Source organism: Pongo abelii, chromosome 1 (assembly GCF_028885655.2).
Source record: "Pongo abelii isolate AG06213 chromosome 1, NHGRI_mPonAbe1-v2.0_pri, whole genome shotgun sequence".
In the NCBI taxonomy this organism is placed as follows: Eukaryota; Metazoa; Chordata; class Mammalia; order Primates; family Hominidae; genus Pongo; species Pongo abelii.
This window is the reverse complement of record NC_071985.2, coordinates 12,682,407-12,706,269: the sequence shown is the minus strand read 5'-3', so window position 1 is coordinate 12,706,269 and position 23,863 is coordinate 12,682,407. Positions and strand designations below refer to the sequence as shown.

The window sequence follows — 23,863 nt, the reverse complement described above, 5'->3', positions numbered from 1 at the left end:
CACTCCTCCCGCCTCGGCCTCCCAAAGTGTTGGGATTACAGGCATGAGCCAACGCGCCTGGCCTATTTCTAATATTTTGGTCCACATTGGTGTTAGACCAACTGTCCACATTAAGTTTTCTTGGAAAAGATGAAGTAAATATTGTAACTGGCCTATGTATTTTTTTCCCTATTTAGTATATTTCTTTCACTAGTTCAACTGATAGAATTCCAGGACTTAAAAAAGTCAGGCTTTAAGGCTGAGTCCAGAGGCTCATGCCTGTAATTCCAGCACTGTGGGAGGCCAAGGCTAGTGGATCACTTGAGCCCAGCAGTTCAAGACCAGCTTGAGCAACATAGTGAGACCTTGTCTCTCTATAAAAATACAAAAATTAACTGGGGATTGTGGCGCATGTCTGTAGTCCCAGCTACAAGGAAGGCTGAGGTGGGAAGATTGCTTGAGCTCAGGAGGTTGAGGCTGCAGTGAGCTGTGAGTTTGACACTGTGCTCCATTCTGGGTGATAGAGCAAGAACCATGCTCAAAAATAAAAATAAAAAGTCAGAGGCCGGGTGCTGTGGCTCATGCCTGTAATCCCAGCACATTGGGAGGCCGAGGCGGGAGGATCACCTGAGGTCAGGACTTCGAGACCAGCCTGACTAACATAGTGAAACCCTGTCTCTACTAAAAATACAAAAATTAGCTGGGCATGGTGGCGGGAGCCTGTAATCCCAGCTACATGGGAGGTTGAGGCAGGAGAATCGCTTGAACCTGGGAGGTGGAGGTTGTAATGAGCCAAGATTGCACAACTGCACTGCAGCCTGGGTGACAGAGCGATACTTCATCTCAAAAAAAAAAAAAAAAAAAAAGAAAGAAAAAAAGAAAAGTCAAGCTTCCTTTTCTGTTTTTTTTTCTTTCTTTTATTTATTTTTTTTAAGAGACGGAGGCATGCTCTGGTTGCCCAGGCTGGAGTGCAGTGGTGCGATCTCGGCTCACTGCCACCTCTGCCTCCTGGGTTCTAGCAATTCTCCTGCCTCAGCCTCCCGAGTAGCTGGGATTACAGGCGCACGCTGCCACGCCCAGCTAATTGTTCTTTTGTATTTTAGTAGAGATGGGGTTTCACTATGTTGGCCAGGCTGGTCTCGAACTCCTGAGCTCAGGCAATCCGCCTGCCTCGGCCTCCCAAAGTGCTAGGATTACAGGCATGAGCCACTGCGCCCGGCTGCTTCCATTTCTGTCTATTCAATTTGAATGAATAATTTGGAAGACAGTATCTTTACTTCATACTAGGAATGCTGTCAGTGAAATTTCTTGTTTGGCAGTTCATTATCTACCTATATATTTTATTTTTGCTGTTGTTTATAGAGTTCTTAAGATATGCTTAAATGCTAGCTGGTTAAGAAATTATTTAGAAATGAAACAGAATTGGTTGTTACTCCAAGTTAATAAGCCGCTTGTCAACATGAATCCTACTTGGTACCCAGTTTTCTTAGGAACCTTGCTTCCATGTTTATCCTTTTCTCCTTAGTATTCTAAGTACCTCCCTTTTTACCTTACAATTTAGTCTTAAAACACAACACAGTCAAGTCTTTTGTAACCTGTGAGGTCCCTTCCAGCCTTTGTGCTGTTTTTCTTCTTTTTTTGCTGCCTGCCTTCCAGAGTGAGAGTGGATTTCCTTGCTAAGGCTCTGCCCTCTGATTTTTCACTCTCTTAATTTCTTTCTTGGTTTTACTAGTGAAATTTTGTCTTTAATGTCTCTTTCTTTTATGTCTTTACCGATCACTCATAGATTTTTTTTTCCGTATGTATCCAGTTCCAGCCTTTCACCTAATGTGAACCTCCAACTCTCAGTTGCTCAGTCAGCCCTTCAAGACGAGGAGTTCAAAACCAAACTTGCATCTTCCTTCCCAAACCAGCTTTCCTCTTGCAGTTTTCTGCAGCAGGATCCTTCTGCTGTTTAACTTTTGCCTCCTCCCTTGTTTCCTAGCACCCAGTAGTTGGAAGATAGTCTGTCTTCAAAATTTTAAACTACATTTATGTCCAAACCAGTGGCTTTTCCCTTTTTTAAAAAAATTTAAAGATAATATGTGCAAATCACTTTTTAAAAATTCAAACAGTATTTAAGAGTTTCAGTGAAACATGCATTTTCCTTCTACCCTGGTACTTAGTTTTACTAGCCAAGGGCAATCACTTTTTACTGGTTTTTAAAAATATATCCTTCCTGAGATAGTTATGAATATCCAAAAGTGTGTGTGTGGTGTATATCACCTTTTATATATCCTATCTCTTTACATGCATGCATTTTACTGTATAAACTGTTTTCTACCCTGCTTTTTCTATTTGACCTATTTTGGAAATGTCATTTTATTTAGAACTTCTTCATTTATTTTAACAGCTGCATAATTAGCAGTAAAACTTATGTAAGCAGTCCCTTGTTAAGGGCTGTGTCTTTTTGCGATTATATCCGGTGCTATAGTGTACATCCTTGTGTGTACATCTTGGTGTGCCTGTGCTAAGTATTTCTGTAGGATAAATCTGTAAAAGTGGAATCACTAGGTCAGAGGGTATGATCCATTTTCTTTACTTATTTATTTAATTTATTTATTCGTTTATTTTTGAGACAGAGTCTTGCTCTGTCGCCCAGGCTGGAGTGCAGTAGCATGATCTTAGCTTACTGCAAGCTCCACCTTCCAGGTTCATACCATTCTCTGCCTCAGCCTCCGGAGTAGCTGGGACTACAGGTGCCCGCCACCCACGCCTGGCTAATTTTTTTGTATTTTTAGTAGAGACGGGGTTTCACCATGTTAGCCAGGATGGTCTCGATCTCCTGACCTTGTGATCCACCCATCTCAGCCTCCCGAAGTGCTGGGATTACAGGCATGAACCACCGCACCCAGCCCCATTTTATTATCTTTATTTGCTTGGATCCTTCTTAGCTTTTTCAATGTTAAAGATATTGACAGTTTTCCTCTTATTGAAATGTATAAATCTCTTGACTCCCTTGGTATTATTGCCCTGGCCTGACTGATTCTTCTCTCTCCTTTCTCTTCTCACCCCATGTTGAGGTCCCCAAGGTCATACCCAGTTTTGATGATTCACCAGCATAGAATTGTACTTGTGGCTATGATTTATTGCAGTGAAAGGATGTAGAGCAAAATTGCAAAGGGAAAGGCACCTAGGGTGAATTCCAGGGGAAACCCAGTGCAAGTTCCAAGGTCTCCTCCCACTGGAGTCACATAGGATGTGCTTACATCCTCCAGCAATGAGTCGTGACAACACTTGTGAAATGCTGACTGCCAGGGAAGCTCATCAGAGACTCAGTGCCTAGGGATTTTACTGGAGGCTGGTCACATAAGCACCCTCACACATATCAAAAAATTCTAGTCTCCCAGAAGGAAAGCAGGTGTTTAGTATAACCATATTATTTGCATGAACAGTTCAGGTACAGGAAATCCCCGTTATCAGTTAGGTTGGTGGGTGTCCTTCTAAAATCCCAAGTTCCTAGACACCAGCCAGGGGCCTGCCTTGTAAGGAGGCCTTTCCAGGACAGCAGTCAGGCCTGCCAATGTTAACTCTTTTCTGCATACCTCCTAATTTTAGAAACCACCGAGCCTTTGCTGCCTGACCTGTCCTGCTTTTCAATTTCTTTATCTACTTTGATATCTTTACAAATGATCTTTACCCTGACTTTTAAATGTGTGCTCTGGCCATTCACCTAGCGTGTGGTTCTGAGTCTCCAAGTCTTCTTAGCAGATTTGCCCTTAGATTTGCTCTTAGATATTCTGCCAACGCTTCACACCAAGTGTTACAAACTAAACTCATCATCTTCCTCCTGAAACCGGTCTCCCAGGCCAGGTGCGGTGGCTCACACCTGTAATCCCAGCACTTTGGGAGGCCAAGGTGGGTGGATCACCTGCGGTCAGGAGCTCGAGACCAGCCTGGCCAACTTGGTAAAACCCCATCTCTACTAAAAATACAAAAAAAAATTAGCTGGGCGTGGTGGCGGGCGCCTGTAATCGCAGCTATTCAGGAGTCTGAGGCAGGAGAATCGCTTGAACCCGGGAGGCGGAGAATGCAGTGAGCCAAGATCATGCCATTGTACTCCAGCCTGGGCAACAAAAGTGAAACTCCATCTCAAGGAAAAAAACAAAAAAAACCTGTTTTCCCCCCAGCTTTGTCATGTATTTAGTGGCCTTATGTAGACAGTTTCCTTTGAAACATCTCTTGGACTTCTCTGCTCTTCCAGGGCCATTGCCACCAACCTGGAACGTGTCCTTATCGCTTCACACCAGGCCTATGGCAGCAGTCAGTCACCCAGATGACCTCCTGACCTCTGGCTTATTTCACCCCCACTGGACTGTTGTTCCTAAACGCTTCTTTCGTATGTCACTCTAAAATCTGACCCTGGCTGTACCTTTCTTTAACAACTCCCTGACTACGTGCTGAGAGAAGATGGGTCTTGTCTTTTCCCGCCTCTCTGCTTTTGTAAACTGCCATTTCTACCTGAAGTGGCAACTGAAATCGTACCTTCTTCATAAACTGTCTTTGGCTACCTCAGTTAGAATTCCTTATCCCATTTTCCTGAAGCATTTCTTTGACTCTTCTTTACTGCTCCCCCACCCTTTTTTTTTTTTTTGAGACTGAATTTTGCTCTTGTTGCCCAGGCTGGAGTGCAATGGCCCGATCTCAGCTCATTGCAACCTCCGCCTCCTGGGTTCAAGCGATTCTCCTGCCTCAGCCTCCTGAGTAGCTGGGATTACAGTCATGTGCCACCATGCCCGGCTAATGTTGTGTTTTTAGTAGAGATGGGGTTTCTCCATGTTGGTCAGGCTGGTCTTCAACTCCCAACCTCAAGTGATCTGCCCACCTTCGCCTCCCAAAATGCTGGGATTACAGATGTGAGCCACTGCACCCGACCCCCATTTTTTTTTTTAAAGATGTTGAATTGGTCGGGGTTTGTAGTTACAAGCAACATAAGCCAGCTCTTTAAGCAGAAAAGGAATTTGCTAAATGATAGTGCAGAGTTCTCAGAATCTCTAGCAGGATGAAGAACCGGGCTTGGAGAATAGGTAGCCACAGATATACAAGCATGCTGTAGGACTGTTCCCATGAAGAGGCATCTGTTGTCACCACTGGACACAGATGATACTGTGTCTCTGCTACTCTACCAATGCCACTGCTGTCTCTGATCCCAGATGTAGCTCCCTCTGACCCTGGATGCAGCTCCCTCTGACCCTGGATATAGCTGCCCCTGACGCCAGATGTAGCTGCCTCTGACCCCGGATATAGCTTTCTCCAACCCCAGATACAGCTGCTGCCCCCTTGCCAGAGTGAATACTGCATCATTGTGGCTTCTTATTGTCACTGGTTCTTACTTAAAAGCTGAGCTGGAAGTTCTAATTGGCAGTTTTGTCACCTGCTCTTACTTCGTTGCAGTCTAGATGAGGTCTAATGTTCATAAGGTAGGAGATTTTCAGATAGGGAAGGGGATACCAATTTTCAACAGCCAAATAGAGTATCACATTTTCACTCTATGTTTCCTGGGTGTCTGTTATGTTTCCTGGGTGTCTGACTCTTACGCTTCTTTCAAGCTGCAGTCTGCCTAATAGAGAGCCTTGCATTTAATCATCAAAAAGGCAAAGCAATATGAATCAGCAAGGGTGTTTTGGCAAATAACACCAAACCTGACTGTGGTGTAAGCTTGTGGTATTGTCTCCAGTGTGATCAGATCTGTATTTTAATTTTTTTAATGTAAATTAATAATGATCTGTGAATCACCAAAGTAGTTTGGAGTAGCCTAGAAAATAATGAATGTCCTCCATTTTCACAGGAGCCAGGTAGTCCTGGGTTAAATGAGTCAGCAGCAGGGCACTGTGTCTCATAGTTAAAAAAAAAAAAAAAAAAAAAAAGAGTATTACTGAAGTAATGCAGGATCTTTTCTGAAGTAGAAGGCATGATGAACCCAGAAAACTAAAGCAGCAAGTGGCCACCGTTCTTAGCATAGTTGTTTCTCAAACTGGAACAACCTATAAACAGTTGTGAACAAGGTATTAGAAGTGCTGGGGGCCGGGTGCGGTAGCTTCTCCCAAAGCTCATTACCTCCGAAAGCAACCCCAGCACTTTGGGAGGATCACTTTGAGCCCAGGAGTTCCAGACCAGCCCGGCCAACATGGCAAAATCCCGCCTCTCTAAAAATACAAAAAATTAGCTGGGCATGGTGGCATGTTCCTGTAATCCCAGCTACTTGGATGGCTGAGGCAGGAGAATCGCTTGAACCCGGGAGGCGGAGGTTGCAGTGAGCTGAGATCACGCCACTGCACTCTAGCCTGGGAGATAGAGTGAGACTCTGTCTCAAAAAAAAAAAAGGTGATGGGAATAGATTGTTTTGTCTCAAAAAGCTCTTTCCAATGCTAAAATGAAACATATAATTAAAAATATTTTTCTGGTTATAAAAATATCAATGTTTATTATAGACATCTGCAAAGTATGAAAATATATGAAGAAAAAAATTAAAATCCCATCATCCCCCATGAAAACTATTGTTATCATTTTTGTCTGATTTCTTCAGTGTTTTTCTTTTTCTTTTTTTAATTTTTAATTTTTTTGAGTATGTAGTAGGTATATCTATTTATGGGGTATATAGGATATTTTGATACAGGATACAGTATGTGTTAGCAAGGTTTTCTTTTTAATGTTTATTTATTTAGTTGAGATCATACTATATATGGCTTTATAGATTACTTTCTCACTTTTGTGTTATTAAATATTCTGCATAAAGATAATTTTAAGATGAAATTTGATGTTATAAAAACTTCTCATTTTATTAAGAGATTAATGCTATGAAACATGCTGCTATATATTCTTGGAACCAGCTGTGACCCAAAAGATCAATGTAGGGATGTAGGTCCTTCCCCATTCTCTACACACAAAATCAGCTACTCTGATGTGCAGCTGTAGCCCCAGTCTACACTGTCTGTTGTATTTTTTGTTTTCTGGTGTCATGTGCCTCCACCCTGCTCCTAGCAATTGCCATGACAACAGATAGATAATTGGCTTCCATAATTTCTCATCTTATTGCCTAAGGCAACAGGGAGCTTGTGGGCTCAGCTTGCGGTTCAGCAGCTGCTTTGTTGCCTCTCCTCTGTATGTGTGAGGCCTGCCAGAGCCCACTTTCCAGACAGGTGAGAGTTCATTCATTCACCATGCAATTACCGATCGTCTCTTGACCTCTGTCCTAGGGAGGTAAAGGTGATGAGCCAGTTCAGCCCCATGCAGCTCACAGTCTAGGCAAAGCTACATGCAAACAAACAATCCAAAGTGCTATCATGAACCCTCTGAGAGGGGCTGACTCAGCAGCCCAGGGAGCTTGAAGAAGGCTCCACAGAGGAGGCTGTGCCTCAAGTTTTCAGTTTAGGAGCCACCAATTTATAACCACTTTTCTGCGGCCCGTCTTATTTTATTTCTTATTTCTTGACAATCAGAAGTACCTTGGGTAGGTTTTACCATGCACATCATAATTTGGGTGAGCTTGGTGTGACGCTTAACGGTGTGTGGGCTGTACATCCTGGTCAGATGCTCCAGATGGAGGCAGATGGTTGTGATGCAGGAGAGGCAGCCACACAGCACAGGTCCCCAGCCAGTGGACTGGGAGGACAGTGTAGTCATCTCTGGGGAAGGGGAATGACAAGATCTGGCAGTGTGGCAGGTCCCAGAAAAAAAGGGCTGGGTTCTGGGCAGTGAGGGTACAGGTTGAGACCTGAATACTGGGTGGGGCCAACTGTCAGAGCCCACGCCTGCAGACTGGACTGGTCCAAGGCAGGTGGATGCCGTGTCTTGAAGACCCACAGGCACCCACTCATCCTCACGATCATGCAGTTCTCTGGTTTCTAACAGTGCAGTCTGGGTTGCAGTCTGGGAGTCCAGCAGAGAAGAGCAGGCCCTGGAATCCCAGGTGTGGGGGCGTGGCTTAACTTGGAGCTTCCTTCAGAGGCAGTGAGTGCTTGTCATTGTCTCCATCAGCATTGACTTTGGGCCTAGTGTGGCCTCGAACCTTCTGTTGGGATCAGCAGTGGAATAGTAGGAAAAGGAATGAGTAGACGTGGCATTGCAACAAGTTTTTTTTTCTATTAGAATTATCATATTAAGCAGAAGTTTTGCTTCACAAACTCTCAGCCAAATACAAAATACTGTGAATAGTATTTACCTTGTGTCTCTTTCCAAAGGACTCATAGTGGTTTGCAGCTATTGCAGATATCCCAGCCATGCGGCATGCGGTTCCTTTTTTTTTTGAGACGGAGCCTCGCTCTGTCGCCTAGGCTGGAGCATAGTGGTGCAATCTCGGCTCACTGCAAGCTCCAGCTCCTGGGTTTGCGCCATTCTCCTGCCTCAGCCTCCCGAGTAGCTGGGACTGTAGGCGCCCACAACCACACCCGGCTAATTTTTGTATTTTTAGTAGAGACGGGGTTTCACCGTGTTAGCCAGGATTGTCTCGATCTCCTGACCTCGTGATCCGCCCGCCTCGGCCTCCCAAAGTGCTGGGATTACAGGCGTGAGCCACCGCGCCCGGCTGCGGTTCCTTTTTATAGCTGTTTGAATAGGAAAGATGACTTGGAAAATGCTGGATTCTGAGCAGATTTATGTGCAGCCTTAAAAAGTGTAGTTTTTCTCTATCAATAATGAGTTTGGGTTGTAATTGCTTAGTAAGTAATTTTATGTAAACGTACATTTGTTAAATTTTTTTTCTTAGGTAATCCCGTATGTTGGCACCATTCCTGATCAGCTGGATCCCGGGACTTTGATTGTAATACGTGGGCATGTTCCTAGTGATGCGGACAGGTAAAATCATTGTGCTAAAGGAAGGAGCATGAATAAGCTGTCTTTTTGTGATTGTGGAATGATAACAAAGAGTAAGGTGGGAAAGACCATTTGATACTTTGAGGCCCGATTAGCTTTCATCAGCAGCCCTGGCCAAGGTGCTGAAGAGATTGGAATGAATGACTAAATAAAGGTTATTGGGATTTATTTCATTGTTTAAGTCTGATTTCAGTATAAAAAATTAGAACCATCAGCTGGATGTGGTGACTTACACTTACTTTTCCAGCACTTTGGGAGGCCAAGGCGGGAGGATTGAGTCCAGGAGTTCGAGACCAGCCTGGGCAACATAGTGAGACCCCCCCGCCCCCCATCGGTTAAAAAAAAAAAAAAAAAAAAATTTAAAAATTAATTGGGCGTGGTGGTGTGCGCCTGTAGTTCCAGCTACTCAGGGGGCTGAGGTAGGAGGATCCCTTGAGCCAGGAGTTTGAGGTTGCAGTGAGCTGTGATCGAGCCACTGCACTACAGCCTGAGTGACCAAAAAAAAAAAGAAAAAGAAGAATTAGATATGTCATTAAAGAAAGGAATTGTGGTCAGATGACAGGGACAGTCTAGTTTTAGTCTGACATTCCCACAGCATCACAGATCTAGTTCAGATGGTTTTACTGAATACTTGCTTTGGATACAAGCTGTGGTATCATTAGTGTTGGGCTCAGCTCTGTGTACCTAACACCTGAAGAGTAGTGGTTTAAGTAAGATGTGAAAATTAAGTCTCAAGGAGACAGCCCGGGCCTTTTCAGTTAACTCCTTCAAGTCGTTAGAGAAGTAGACTCCTTCCAGCTCACCACTCTGCTATCTTGAGGGTGAGGTAAGGTCCCCTTTCCCGTTTTCCTTGGCAGCTAGATTTCCAGCCTTCACCTCTGTGGTTTGGGTAGCTGGATGGGTGCATGTGGTGTTTGCGGGGAAACAGAGATGGACAAAAGGCAAGTGCTTGCTGATTTTTAAGGCAGTTTCCAGTAGTCTTCCCTGAGCACTTCACTTCCATCTTATCAGCAGAGCTTTAGCTGCACAGGCAGGCCTAGCTGCAAGGGAGGCTGGGAAAGGTAGGTTTTTATTCTGGGCAGATTCAGACCCAGTTCAAACTCAGGGGCTGTGTTACTGAGGAAGATGGAAAAGATTAGGCAGCCAGCTCTTTAGGCCTCATAGTGAATGAACGAGGAGGGATTGGTCAGTCCCTTATCACTGGGCCTGGAGTGTAGTGCCTGCTGGGCCTTTACTGGTGGCTTTCCTTTCTGAGCACTCATGGGGCCCCTGTGTCTTCCCTCACATAGATTCCAGGTGGATCTGCAGAATGGCAGCAGCGTGAAACCTCGAGCCGATGTGGCCTTTCATTTCAATCCTCGTTTCAAAAGGGCCGGCTGCATTGTTTGCAATACTTTGATAAATGAAAAATGGGGACGGGAAGAGATCACCTATGACATGCCTTTCAAAAGAGAAAAGTCTTTTGAGATCATGATTATGGTGCTGAAGGACAAATTCCAGGTAGGTTTTGGAGAGGGACAGGTTGAGTCCTCATTAGTGAGCAGGAGTGCACAGGGGCGCTTTTCACATTTGTGAGCCCAGCCTTGTATTTCCTACACCTGAGATATAGTTTGTTTGGCTTTGTAGTCTTTCTCCATAAAAGGACCAGGAAGGCACCTAAATGTGAGGTGTGGCACCACTACTCTCCAGCCCGTTGTTGCCATGCAGAAATATGGTCCACTGTGACCAGATCTTTTTATTAGATCCTATTTCTCCTAGCAGGGCTGAGTTCCGAATTGACACAGTATTATATTCATGATGGGAGGGTAAGTTATAATATAACCGCCACCACCCAAAGAGCTAACAAGGGCAATCCCAGCGTAGAAATCAGAAGGGTTTTGTAAATTCAAGTCTTGCTACAAGATAGTTCTGTAGGATCATGAGATTTTAGACCCAGAGGAGATCCTAGAAATCCTTGATGTCAGTTCCATCTCTGGCTTCATGGAGTGTGTTATACCTAGCGCGTATGTGTACGGTTGAATTTGGTCCCAGAGGCTCTTAAACCTGCTGGCCCTCCGGCCTGTGGAGCTTTCCCACAGTAGAGGTTTGTACCAACGCGAGAGAAGACTCGCATGCCTCTGGCGCAGATCCTTTCTGATCTTTGGGATACTGCTCCCGCCCGAAAATCTTTCTGAATCTCCCAAACTCCATTCACTTCTCCCTTCTCTGGCCTTTCGAGCCCGTGTCTGTATCATTCTTTTTAACAGTTTTTAACAGTTATGCTTTGGCTTTATGTGTTTATTTTGCCTCCACAATGGGATTTTAAGCTCCTTGAGTCAGAGACTATATTGTATGCTGCTTGCGTTTTCTGCCTATAACCTAACGTGGTACCTGGCATTTGAGAGGGAGGGAGGAGGAGCCTCGTAGAGTGCTGAGGACCTGCAGAAGCTACTTTCTCGTCATCTTACTGTAGTCTGTTGAGGTAGAGATTGTTCCTACTTCAGAATAAGAAAACCGAATTCAAATATGTTGGGTAACTTGTCCATATGAATTTGTTTTATTTAGCAAATACAACAGATTTTGAGTGTCTGCCACATGGGAGGTCTCCAGGGACAGTGTTGTGGGGAGCTCGCAGCCAGATCTTTAACCTGAGTTCACAATCTCCAGGGCACCTGTGCCTGGGCTTCCAGGTGACCTTCGAACCCAGATGTCTCACATGTATGTAGAGGCGCACACAAGCACACGCACATATATTTATGACTGCATGTTTCTCTGTGGAGAGACAGTTCCTAGTGCTTAATCAAATCAGGAACTCAAAAGAAGTTCGGAAGCACTGCTAGTGTTTTGGGTGCTTTCGGTTACCATTTGGTCAGATGTGTGTGGAGACCTGTGGGAACGGGTATAAAATTGGACACAAGGAAACATTTAAATTTGGATAATAAGTTAATTTATTAACTGTTTTTTTTTTGGTGGTGGTGGGGGCTCTGTCTTCTGTATCTCTCTAGGTGGCTGTAAATGGAAAACATACTCTGCTCTATGGCCACAGGATCGGCCCAGAGAAAATAGACACTCTGGGCATTTATGGCACAGTGAATATTCACTCAATTGGTTTTAGCTTCAGCTCGGTGAGTGACCTTCCACAGCTTGGGGTCTTTTATAAGGATGGTTTCTGATGAGATGGTAGAAAAAATCTTCAAATAACACTTCTATTGACATAAAAAGGACGTATCTCCCTGACTGTAGTATTAATTTTTTGGAGGTGAACTGCTCACACTAGCAGAAGGCTGTTTATCAGCCAGGGCTTCATTGTCTGTAGGATCTCAAATCTAGTGTGGTTTTAATAAAACACACACTGTTTTTAGCTGGGTAGCAGCTATTTCCTTTGCATGGGCATAAAATGGAGTATTTCTGTAAGACAGGTTTCTAGGCTGGGAGTGTCTGAGTCAAAGAGCAGAGTCATGTGTTGCACAAGGACCGTTCAGTCAATGATGAACCGCATATACAACCGTGGTCCCATAAGATTGTCATATACTGTATTTTTACCATACCTTTTCTATGTTTAGATAAGTTTATATGCACAAATACCATTCTGCTCTGGTTGCCTACAGTATTCGGTACAGTGCATGCTGTACAGATTCACTGTCCAGGAGCTATAGGCCACACCCTACAGCCTAGGTGTGTAGTCGGCAGTACCATCTAAGGTTGTTAAGTAATCTTCTGTGATGTTTGCACGATGACAAAAGTCATGTAAGGACACATTTCTCAGAACATATCCCCTTCGTTAAGCAACACGTGACTGTCTTTGCATTGAAAATTTTGATAGATACTAACTCACCCTTCACAAGGGTAAAAACAATTTGCACTCTCAACAGCCATCCTCCCATCTTCTTGTTGACATTACATCTTATTCTCTGGAATGTTTGCCAATCTGATGGGGGGCGGAAAGGACCCCAGTGTCAAGTGTATTTTTGGATCATAGTTTTCAAGCATATTTTTAGTACCATTTATAATTTTTTATATGTCAAACAGGTTATATATAGAAAATATTTTCTACTGGATGTTACAAATTAATCTTTATTATCTTTTCTCAGGATTTACAAAGTACCCAAGCATCTGGTCTGGAACTGACAGAGATAAGTAGAGAAAATGTAAATATTAAATCTTTTAATGAGCCACTGGTTTAAAAATGTTGTTTTAGCTGTCATGTTAATGAAATGGCAAGAAGGCTGGGTTTTTGAAAATTATGCTTTTAGAACGCAAGTAACCATTTGAAAATTGAGATACATACTTGTGGTGCCAGTCACGCAATAAGTTTTTGCTGATGATTCACCTGTCAGTTTATGTAACTGCCACTCACTGTTCTTAAGTAAAAAGGACTCTCTCACTCTTAACTGCTGAATAGTACTGTTCTGGGGTATTTCTAAATATTGAACATCAGCCAGTGCACTGGCAAATGAACTTCCATGTGTATCTTCAACGCCTGGGAGAATAATTGCAATTTAAAAATGCGCTGTTATTAATGGAGAAAGTGAGGTCTTACCCACTGGCACGTTCACACCTCACAGACTGAATAGAATCTCCGCATTCTGGGGGCACCCTGGAAAGGACAACTAAGACGCGTTTGAAGTTCATGTAGTGCTGGGTGAAGGTGGCGGCTCAGGCCTGTAGTCCCAGCGCTTTGGTTGAGGTGGGAGGATTGCTTGAGCCTAGGTTTGAGATCAGCCTGGGCCACATAGGGAGAACCCCATCTCTACAAAAAATTAAAAAATTATCTGGGCATGGTGGCGCATGGCTGTGATCCCACCTTTGGGTGGCTGAAGTAGGAGGATGACTTGAACCCAGGAGGTTGAGGCTGCAGTGAGCCATGATTGAGCCACTGCATCCCAGTGTGGATGACAGAGTAAGACCCTGTCTCTTAAAAAAATTTCATATAGTTTTATGAAAAATTATTAATTTATGGTGGAGGATGAAGGACTCAGATGAACAGGGATATCAGACTCTCTTCTCAACCTGTGTAGCCCTTCACACCACCATACCATCCCGTCATAAAGCACCGGCTGCCTGGAGGTCACACCAGAGTGGAGCAGGAACATCCCAGGCTCCGGCCAGGCTCCGGCCAGGCTCAGCTCAGCACAACCAAGACTTCAGATTATAAACTATAATTCTTCTCCTTCTAACATTCTTATGTTTTGTTTCTTTTCCAATAGGTTCCAAAGTCTGGCGCGCCCCAGCTTGTGAGTATTTTTGCCTGGGTTATTTCATGTGGAATATTTTATAACGTTGCATAGAAAATGAACAGTTTAAACTGTGGAGGGCAGCTTCATTCATTCCATTCCTTACTGTAGAACTGTTTCCCTACAGCCTAGTAATAGAGAAGGAGACATTTCTAAAATCGTACCCAGAACTGTCTACACCAAGAGCAAAGATTCGACTGTCAATCACACTTTGACTTGCACCAAAATACCACCTATGAACTATTTGTCAAAGGTTTGAAGAGCCCCAAATTTACTTAACTCTATATAAAAATTAAGTTGTAATGAGCTGTTACGAGTAACCTGTACCCAGAATAGAAACCCAAAGCAGCCCCCTCTGCATTTGTGTGTGGTCCCTGGACAGATTCGAGTCAACCAGGCCTGCTTCTGAGCCATTCCTGTGTATTTCCTCAGCACCCCCCGGCTTGGCTGCTTCCCCTTCAGGCAGAACACAGTACTGCCTCAGACCCCAGGCACAGGGGGCCTTCCTGAGGTGTTTCACTCATACAGAGGGCATTGGGTCCCATCCTGTCATTCATTTCGTCATCTAAAATGTAATCAGTGAGTGTTTGTCTCGAGCCAGAGACAGTGCTGCTGCAGGGGACCCAGCTGGGACCAAGGCAGACTGTGTCTCCCCTCCTGGGATTTACAGGGTCATGGCTCTGAAACATTCTGTAGTGTTCTCTGGACACGAGTTTTCCCTGGAGACCGCTTTCTGCAGGCCTCTTGGTCCTGACTGTGGCTTCTTTTCAGAGCCTGCCATTCGCTGCAAGGTTGAACACCCCCATGGGCCCTGGACGAACTGTCGTCATTAAAGGAGAAGTGAATGCAAATGCCAAAAGGTCAGTATCCTTGGGTACCAGTCACAGTGCAGATACTTCCGTGCCTGTTACCGCCTTCCACCTGTGAACGGTCTTGTGAGCTAGAAGTAGGGCTAGTGTCAGAATCATTTCCAAGGTGAGATGATTCAAGCAGGAGGACGTTAGATTGCTAACAGCCAGTTGGCAGCAGAGCCAAGACTAAATAAAGCCCAGTGTTCTGACCTCGGCTTTTTCTGGCCAGACGAGAGAGTAGCATTTTTGTCCATGAGGCCTATCCTTGCCTTGTAGAACTCCAGGGCAGCCCCGTAAGATCAGGCAACATCTTTTCTTTTTTTTTTTGTTTTTTTTGAGATGGAGCCTCACTGTGTCACCCAGGCTGGAGTGCAGTGTTGCAATCCCAGCACACCACAACCTCCGCTTCCTGGGTGTTCAAGCCATTCTCCTACCTCAGCCTCTGAAGTAGCTGGGATTACAGGCGCGTCACCATGCCCAGCTACTTTTTGAATTTTTGTATTTTTAGTAGAGGCAGGGTTTCACCATGTTGGCCAGGCTGGTCTCGAACTCCTGACCTCAAGTGATCTGCCCACTTCGCCCTCCCAATGCTGGGATTACAGGTGTGAGCCACCACGCCCGGCCCAGGCAACATTTTTTAGGGCCCCTCTTGTCATGTGATTTAGAAAATTTCTGCTTTAACAACTTTTTCCACAGATGTCCAGCCTTCTGAAAGCTTGAAATTAGAGCTATTTCCTAGAAAGTGGCATACTTTCAAGAAGGAAGGAACCACGGGTAGCTGATGAAGAGAATACCTGCTTGAGAGGATCCCAGGCTCCTGCAGCCTGAAGTAGTCATTCAGTTTAGCGTTAAACCTTCAATTTCTGTCCAACCACATCTCAGCCTCAACGCTGATTTTAAAGGGTTTTTTTTTCGTATTTTTATTTTGCAAGTAACGAATTAGTGGAATGCTGAGTTTACAATTTCAACTTCACCTGCATTCCCATGACCGTGTGGATACGTGTGTTTCATAGCGTTAGACATAGTTCAAGTCTGGTCATTAACATTGCTGAAACTGCCACTACTCTGTCCTACTTGGTTAATTAAGGTTTTTTTTTTTCTTTCTTTCTCAAAAGCTTTAATGTTGACCTACTAGCAGGAAAATCAAAGGATATTGCTCTACACTTGAACCCACGCCTGAATATTAAAGCATTTGTAAGAAATTCTTTTCTTCAGGAGTCCTGGGGAGAAGAAGAGAGAAATATTACCTCTTTCCCATTTAGTCCTGGGATGTACTTTGAGGTGAGGTTACAGTTTTTGAAAATGGGATAGCAACAAGAATCCTTGGAGCAGGGGTGGGATAAGTGGTCCATTTAAATCAAGTCCTAACTCAATATGTGGAGGTTGTGTATGTTTTTTGTTTACTTGGAGATTGTAATTTGCCCCTTTTTATAATGTGGGCAATCAGTATAAATGGCAAAGCCAGTAGAGTGTCAAATTATGTGCATTGGAATTGACATTTGTCATCATATTAAAATTCCTGCATAGCCCCATATTGAAAGGAATTTAACACAAGGAAGCTTGTGTCAGGACTGGAGTCACACATTTAATCGTATAAGTGGACTTGAGGACGTGGAGACCCTAAAACTGCTTGCTTGCCCTGGCCATCATCCCCCATCAGGGTAGATGGTTTCAGGTGGCAGTCCTTTCTCCTAAGGAGTTAGTCTTGTTTGTATGTATTTAAAGAAAAATACATCAGTCCCTTGGAACTAAAAGGCATGTAGTCCTGAGTCCCCAGATAGGTGAATATTGTAACACATACCTTTCCCAAAATATGTTTCTGGGATGCTGAGCAGAGAATAATCTCCTTGTGATGCAGATGCTGGGTGGTTGGCCAGCCTCAATCACCAGCTCAGGTACCACTGCCTCACACAGTCACTTAGGGTCATTGGTTTAGGTTATAATTCTACAGCATTTTAAACTGCCACATTGTCTGGACCATGTGGGTTCTTGAGGACTCATCAAAACCCGTTACTAAAAGCATGAATATCAGGCGGAATAGATAGCAATGTGACATTCGTATTTGTCCCTAAGTTCCAGTCTAATGCAGTGCCCTGGTATGTGGAGTGTAGACAGATGTGGGCTAATCATGGAAGGTTCCCTGGAAGTTGTGGATATTGGTTTGGAATTCAGAAAGCTGGGAAGGATGTGGAAGGCTGAAGGTTGGCTTTTCTAGATTTAGGGCATGATTTGAACAAGTCCTTAGAGGTGGGAAGGGCAGCACAGGGTTGTTGGCTTGGCAAGGGTCAAGGCATAAAGGGTGACTTGGGGTTCACTGGAGGGAAACAGAGGTGAGCGCTCTAGAAGGAAGTTGAGCCTTGTGGTGGGTGACAGGAAACCAATGATGTAACTTGTTTTTGACCTATCTGGGCCCCAAGTTTGGATCTGCTATATTAATATAAAAAGGACAATAATGATACATTCAAATAATGCTGAAAAATACTAAGATGAAAATATCTCCAACTTCGTAATTCAAACCATACCATTAGGATTAGGTGAACCACATTCCAGGCATTTTTTTGCAGAGACAGTGAAAAGGATGGCTGGCTGAAGGAATGAATAGATGAATGTTATATGCTTTTGAACAATCGTCTTTTCCATTTAATTTTCTAATTCAGGAGCAGTAATTATCCTTGTGTTGATCACTGTTGACGATTTTCTGTACTGATAGGTCCTTTCCGGGGGCTTCCATCTCTTGCCTTTTAAATATGCTTGCATTGAGATTATCTCAGGTCTTTCCATTATGCCATTACTTTCATTTTAAATCTTCTTGCTGTTTCAAATACACTTTAGTTGTATCTACAGTGTTTTAAAAACAATCTCATTCAGTGTTGTAATTTCATCTGTGGGCTCTTCCTCTGGATGAAATCCATGTTCCTCCCAGCATCAGATGGTTGTGAGCGATTCTGTTGTTCTGTGTTTTCTTCTAGGCTGGGGGTCTTGCAAAGGATGTGCCTTCTTTTCATTTGTAGTAGTCTGCTTACCCGGAAGCATGTCATTTTTTTGCCACTTGCTTGTAATTCACTGGCTTTGCACTTGCTCTGATACGGTACAGGTAACTAATTGACACCCTCTGCTGCCAACTTGGTTTTCCTTCTGAGCTATAGCATCAGGCTGTGTGTTTTGTGTTTTCTTGATATTTTGTTAAATATATCCGGGGTCCCTTCTACCTGGTTGGAACTGGGATTCCCACCATTCTTGTGGGGATAGAATCTCAGGTTACACCTATTTCCCCAATCCTCTGTAGCCACAGAAGCTTCATCTTGGTCAGCTCTGTTATCAGAGTGCAGGACTTGGGCTAAAATTTCCTCCCCTTCCTGATTTTCCTTGACAGTCCTTTCCACTGCTCCTATCAAAAGAATGAAAACCCTCAACTTGCTGCTTTGCAGATTCAGGTTTTGTGCTTCACTCTGGCCTCTGAGGGTGGGGCCGGGTTAGCAGCAAGGCTGAGCTGCCCCTCTTTCTTCTGAAGCCTTCATGGGGGCGAGGAGCACAGGGAGAGCTCAGTGCAGGGCCTCCCAGTGGCCTTCTCAGAGTGGGTGGAAACCCTGCCTGGCACTGGCAGCGTGGCACCAGAAGTATGAAGTTTAGGTGTAAAGGTGATGTAAAAGGCTAGTAGGTTTTGTGGTTTTTCGTTGTTTGAGTCTTGAGCATAGCTGACTGTGAAGGGCGAACACGGCCGATGGATCTGAATGAATTTGCCAGAATGTGCACCACTTCTGACTTACAGGATACCCAGCTTTGACGGCTTTGGACAAACACACTGAGGCCAAGATGTGCTGAGCTTATGGAATCAGGATCACCAAGCAGCTGTAAAAACCCTAGCAAGTGCCTTAAGCTGCTGAAATTTCATATTAATTTTCTGGTTTGTTCATGGTCCTAGAGTTTGAGGCAGAAAAATCAGGATCCAAGTCCCTTGGTTCCAGGCTACTAGCTGGAAACAGCATCTCAGGGAACTAAAGCAACCATATTAGGAGTTTTCCTGCTTTAGGGGAGTCCCCAGCATCGGCGAGGAGGGGCAGTACTCTGGCTTTCCAGGAGCAAGGGGCAGGATGCGGCTGAGGGAGAGGGGCTGTGTTGAGGAAAGGAGGGCTGCAGGCCCTGGGGATGGTGTGAGGCTCCAAACATGTCCGAGTCACTTCCCTGGGTGGGATGAGGCAGACAGTGCCACCACCAGGGACACTATAGTTAGATTAGGGTCTTGGAAGTCACAGAAGGAAGTCAGCAGCAGCAGGCTGGAACTTTTCTATGTATAAAGAAATCAAATGGTTTACTCTGACACCCTGTTAGTATGTGACAAACACAAAATTTTAAACTAAGGGGAACCACTAATGGCATGTTTCCTTTCCTTTCAGATGATAATTTATTGTGATGTTAGAGAATTCAAGGTTGCAGTAAATGGCGTACACAGCCTGGAGTACAAACACAGATTTAAAGAGCTCAGCAGTATTGACACGCTGGAAATTAATGGAGACATCCACTTACTGGAAGTAAGGAGCTGGTAGCCTACCTACACAGCTGCTACAAAAACCGAAATACAGAATGGCTTCTGTGATACTGGCCTTGCTGAAACGCATCTCACTGTCATTCTATTGTTTATACTGTTAAAATGAGCTTGTGCACCGTTAGGTCCTGCTGGGTGTTCTCAGTCCTTGCCATGAAGTATGGCAGTGTCTAGCACTGAATGGGGAAACTGGGGGCAGCAACACTTATAGCCAGTTAAAGCCACTCTGCCGTCTCTCCTACTCTGGCTGACTCTTCAAGAATCCCATTCAACAAGTATTTATGGAGTATCCCTTCTATAATACAGTAGCTAACATGTATTGAGCACAGATTTTTTTTGGTAAAACTGTGCAAGGAGCTAGGATATATACTTGGTGAAACAAACCAGTATGTTCCCTGTTCTCTTGAGCTTCGACTCTTCTGTGCTCTATCGCTGCGCACTGCTTTTTCTACAGGCATTACATCAACTCCTAAGGGGTCCTCTGGGATTAGTTATGCAGATATTAAATCACCCGAAGACACTAATTTATAGACGACACAACTCCTTCCCCAGTGATCACTCTCATAACCAGTGCTCTATCATATCCCATCATTGAGGACTGATGTTGACTTACATCATTTTCTTTATCGTAATAAACATGTGGCTCTATTAGCCGCAAGCTTTACCAAGTAATTGGCATGACATCTGAGCACAGAAATTAAGGCAAAAAACCAAAGCAACACAAATACATGGTGCTGAAATTAACTTGATGTCAAGCCCAAGGCAGCTGATTTCTGTGTATTTGAACTTAGGGCGAATCAGAGTCTACACAGACACCTACAGAAAGTTTCAGGAAGAGGCAAGATGCATTCAATTTGAAAGATATTTATGGGCAAAAAAGTAAGGTCAGGATTAGGCTTCAGGGATTCATAAGGCAGGCACTATCAGAAAGTGTATGCCAACTAAGGGACCCACAAAGCAGGCAGAGGTAATGCAGAAATCTGTTTTGTTCCCATGAAATCACCACTCAAGGCCTCCGTTCTTCTAAAGATTAGTCCATCATCATTAGCAACTGAGATCAAAGCACTCTTCCACTTTATGTGATTAAAATCAAACCTGTATCAGCAAGTTAAATGGTTCCATTTCTGTGATTTTTCTGTTATTTGAGGGGAGTTGGCAGAAGTTCCATGTATATGGGATCTTTACAGGTCAGATCTTGTTACAGGAAATTTCAAAGGTTTGGGAGTGGGGAGGGAAAAAAGCTCAGTGAGTGAGGATCATTTTATCACATTAGACTGGGGCAGAACTCTGCCAGGATTTAGGAATATTTTCAGAACAGATTTTAGTTAAGATAGATATTATTTCTATCCATATACTGAAAAGAATACCATTGTCAATCTTATTTTTTAAAAAGTACTCAGTGTAGAAATCGCTAGCCCTTAATTCTTTTCCAGCTTTTCATGTTAATTTATGCAGAGTCTCACCAAGCTCAAAGACACTGGTTGGGGGTTGGGGGGTGCCACAGGGAAAGCTGTAGAAGGCAAGAAGACTCGAGAATCCCCCAGAGTTATTTTTCTTCATAAAGACCATCAGAGTGCTTAACTGAGCTGCTGGAGACTGTGAGGCATTTAGGAAAAAAATAGCCCACTCATATCAGTCCTTTTAAGTCTTAAGTTCATTTTCATTTTATGTGGAGGAAAAAGATGTAAAAAGCTATTAGTATTTATTAATGAATTTTACTGAGACATTTCTTAGAAATGCGCACTTCTATACTAGCAGGCTCTGTCTCTAAACTGCAGGTTGGCTTTTTGCTTGCCACATTTCTGCGTTAAACTTCTATATTAGTTTCAAAGGCTTTTAAACTCAATGCGAACATTCTACGGGATTGTTCTTAGATGCCTTTAAAAAGGTGGCAGATTTAATTTTATTTGAGCCCTCACTTTCCAACTTCACCATGACCCAGTACTAGAGATTAGGGCACTTCAAAGCATTGAAAAAAATCTACTGATACTTACTTTCTTAGACAAGTAATTCTTAATTAACCACCAATGGAACTGGGTTCATTCTTAATCCTGGAGGAGCTTCCTCATGCCACCCAGTGTTTCTGGGCCCTCTGTGTGAGCAGCCAGGTGTGAGCTGTTTTAGAAGCAGCATATTGCCTTCATCACTCCCGTTTCCCAAAAGAACAAAGGATAAAGGTGACAGTTACACTGTGCCTGGGTTAAAAAAAAGCATTCCAGAACCACTTCTCTTTATAGGCACAACAAAGAAATGAAGGCTGAAGTTCGCTTACCCAAAATGAAAAGTAGGCTTTACAGTCAAAAGTATTTCTGTTGATTGCTAAATAACTTCATTTTCTTGAAACAGAGCAACTTTGAGTGAAATCTGCAACATGGATACCATGTATATAAGATATTGCTGTACAGAAGAGTTAAGGCTTATAGTGCAAATGAGGCATCAGCTTTGGGTGCTAAAATTAACAAGTCTAATATTATTACCTTCAATCAAGAAGAGAATAATAAATGTTTAAACAAACACAGCAGTCTATATAAAAATACCATGTATCATTTACTCTTTCTGCAGCTCTATACAATAGGCAGGAGAGGCTTATGTGGCAGCACAAACCAGGTGGGGATTTTGTAAAGAAGTGATAAAACACTTGTAAGTAATCCAAGTAGGTGTATTAAGGCACCAAAAGTAACATGGCACCCAACACCCAAAAATAAAAATATGAAAAATCAGTCTGAACTCTGAGTAGAGTATGAAACACCACAGAAAGTCTTAGAAATAGCTCTGGAGTGGCTCTCCCAGGACAGTTTCCAGTTGCTGAATAGTCTTTTGGCACTGATGTTCTACTTCTTCACATTCATCTAAAAAAAAAAAAAAATCAAAATTAAAATCTGAGTCATTCCGCCTGCCTCGGTTCTCATTAGTTTAATTCTTAATGCCTTGCATTTTCTGGCAATCATTCAATCAAAAGAGTGAAATGAAGCACATTAACGAAGCAGGAGGAGCCATGGACCGCCTTCCTCCACACCGCTCCTTCCGCCTTCATTTCTTGCCCACAGGCTTGCACTGGAAGCTGAATAAGAATCCCCAAAACTCAAACTTCCTAGGGATGCCACCCCTTTAGTAGCTCACACTTCCCCCCTCCAAGAGCTAAGAAACAAAGGAGAACGTACTTTTGTAGCTTAGATAAGCAATGAATCAGTAAAGGACTGATCTACTTGCTCCACCACCCCTCCCTTAATAATAACATTTACTGTTATTTCCTGTGCCTAAGACTCTATGTTCTAGAACTGTCACAGCTCCCCATGTCACACTCACTAGCTTGTGATCTTTGTCAAATAACTGAAACCTTTTAAGCCTCTAGTTTCCTTCCTTTGTAAAACAGAGATAAAATGTTGTGATTTTTAAGTGAGATAATCCATGTAAAGCACCTAACATGGAGTAGTGAATGAACATCGGTTGCTACTAAAAGTGGACATCCTACTGCATCCTTAATGCCACTAGGCATTTCCATACAATAACCTCTCATCTGGGGACCAAAACTTCAATCATATAAATGTATGAGGTTAATTAAAAACACTACTGTAATCTGCTTGTATGATCACAAAACACAACAAAAGTAAAGATAGTGAAGATTACTGTAAATGGACTCTCAAATGATCAGGAGGTGGTCACTTTGCAACTCGCTCCCTCCACCCAACTCAAAACAGGAGCTCGAGCCTGCCTGTATTTGAGACTGGAGCCGCCTGTATGAGGACTGGATCAACTGCTAGTCACGTTATATCCAAATCTGCATTATCATTGGGCACATTTTCACAGAATTTTACTGAATTATTCCTTAATTAATAGTTGGGAATAGTTTAGGAATTACCTTCCATCAACTCTGCTAAGAAAGGAATGGATTCTGGTAGCAAGACAATATAATTCTCCTTTAGTTTTTCAGCCAGTGCTAACACAGTAATCAAAGCCGCAAATCGAACCTGAAAGGGATAAAAGAGCAAAGAAATAAAAGGTAGTGTTACTGTATTTATTATCTGAAGAGCTGTACTGACTTGAGACAAGCTCTAAGTTTTTAAACATTAGTTCACTTGCGTTTATTCACTTCATTATGTTCATTCAGCTTTCATCTTAGAATACCAGTTTCACCATTTGGGAGCTGTTTGTAATATGCGCAACCTTATAAATCAGTGTTTTCCAAACTGTGTCCCACGACTGCAAATCTTTAATGTGAAATGTCTTTTTATAATCTCTTCCTTTAAAAAAAAACCAATAAAATAAAATACCGCATGCAAACTCAAGTGTGTCGCCAGATTTTACTTCACTGGAGCTCGCCAGCCCGCCATGCTGGCAATGAAGTGCCTCCAGCCACCTCTGGCAGGTCTCCTCACCCACAGCCTCTGACTGGTCACCACTATAGTTGTATGAGGGGCCAGGACACT

The 23,863-nt window shown here is 43.4% G+C and overlaps 2 protein-coding genes across 5 annotated transcripts in view; one reads left to right on the top strand and one right to left on the bottom strand.

Moving 5' to 3' along the window:
* Positions 1 to 23,722, top strand: part of LGALS8 (galectin 8) — a 28,611-nt gene extending 4,889 nt beyond the window's left edge. For 2 of the 4 annotated variants that reach the window (XM_002809266.6, XM_054561080.1), the window contains exons 3-11: positions 8,723 to 8,811; positions 10,119 to 10,329; positions 11,814 to 11,933; positions 12,900 to 12,956; positions 14,016 to 14,042; positions 14,170 to 14,295; positions 14,814 to 14,902; positions 16,009 to 16,174; positions 19,288 to 23,722. In XM_002809266.6, the coding sequence (XP_002809312.1) occupies positions 8,723 to 8,811; positions 10,119 to 10,329; positions 11,814 to 11,933; positions 12,900 to 12,956; positions 14,016 to 14,042; positions 14,170 to 14,295; positions 14,814 to 14,902; positions 16,009 to 16,174; positions 19,288 to 19,437 (1,035 nt within the window). In that variant the 3' untranslated portion in view covers positions 19,438 to 23,722. The remainder of the gene's footprint in view (positions 1 to 8,722; positions 8,812 to 10,118; positions 10,330 to 11,813; positions 11,934 to 12,899; positions 12,957 to 14,015; positions 14,043 to 14,169; positions 14,296 to 14,813; positions 14,903 to 16,008; positions 16,175 to 19,287) is intronic. The other 2 variants (XM_054561085.2, XM_054561094.2) reach the window with 1 other exon arrangement.
* HEATR1 (HEAT repeat containing 1) overlaps positions 21,965 to 23,863 on the bottom strand; it is a 53,721-nt gene continuing 51,822 nt past the window's right edge. Inside the window, exons 44-45 of the mRNA XM_024239972.3 lie at positions 23,296 to 23,404; positions 21,965 to 22,285 (exon numbers count right to left, since the gene is read on the bottom strand). Coding sequence (XP_024095740.2) covers positions 22,197 to 22,285; positions 23,296 to 23,404 — 198 coding nt within the window. The 3' untranslated portion in view covers positions 21,965 to 22,196. The remainder of the gene's footprint in view (positions 22,286 to 23,295; positions 23,405 to 23,863) is intronic.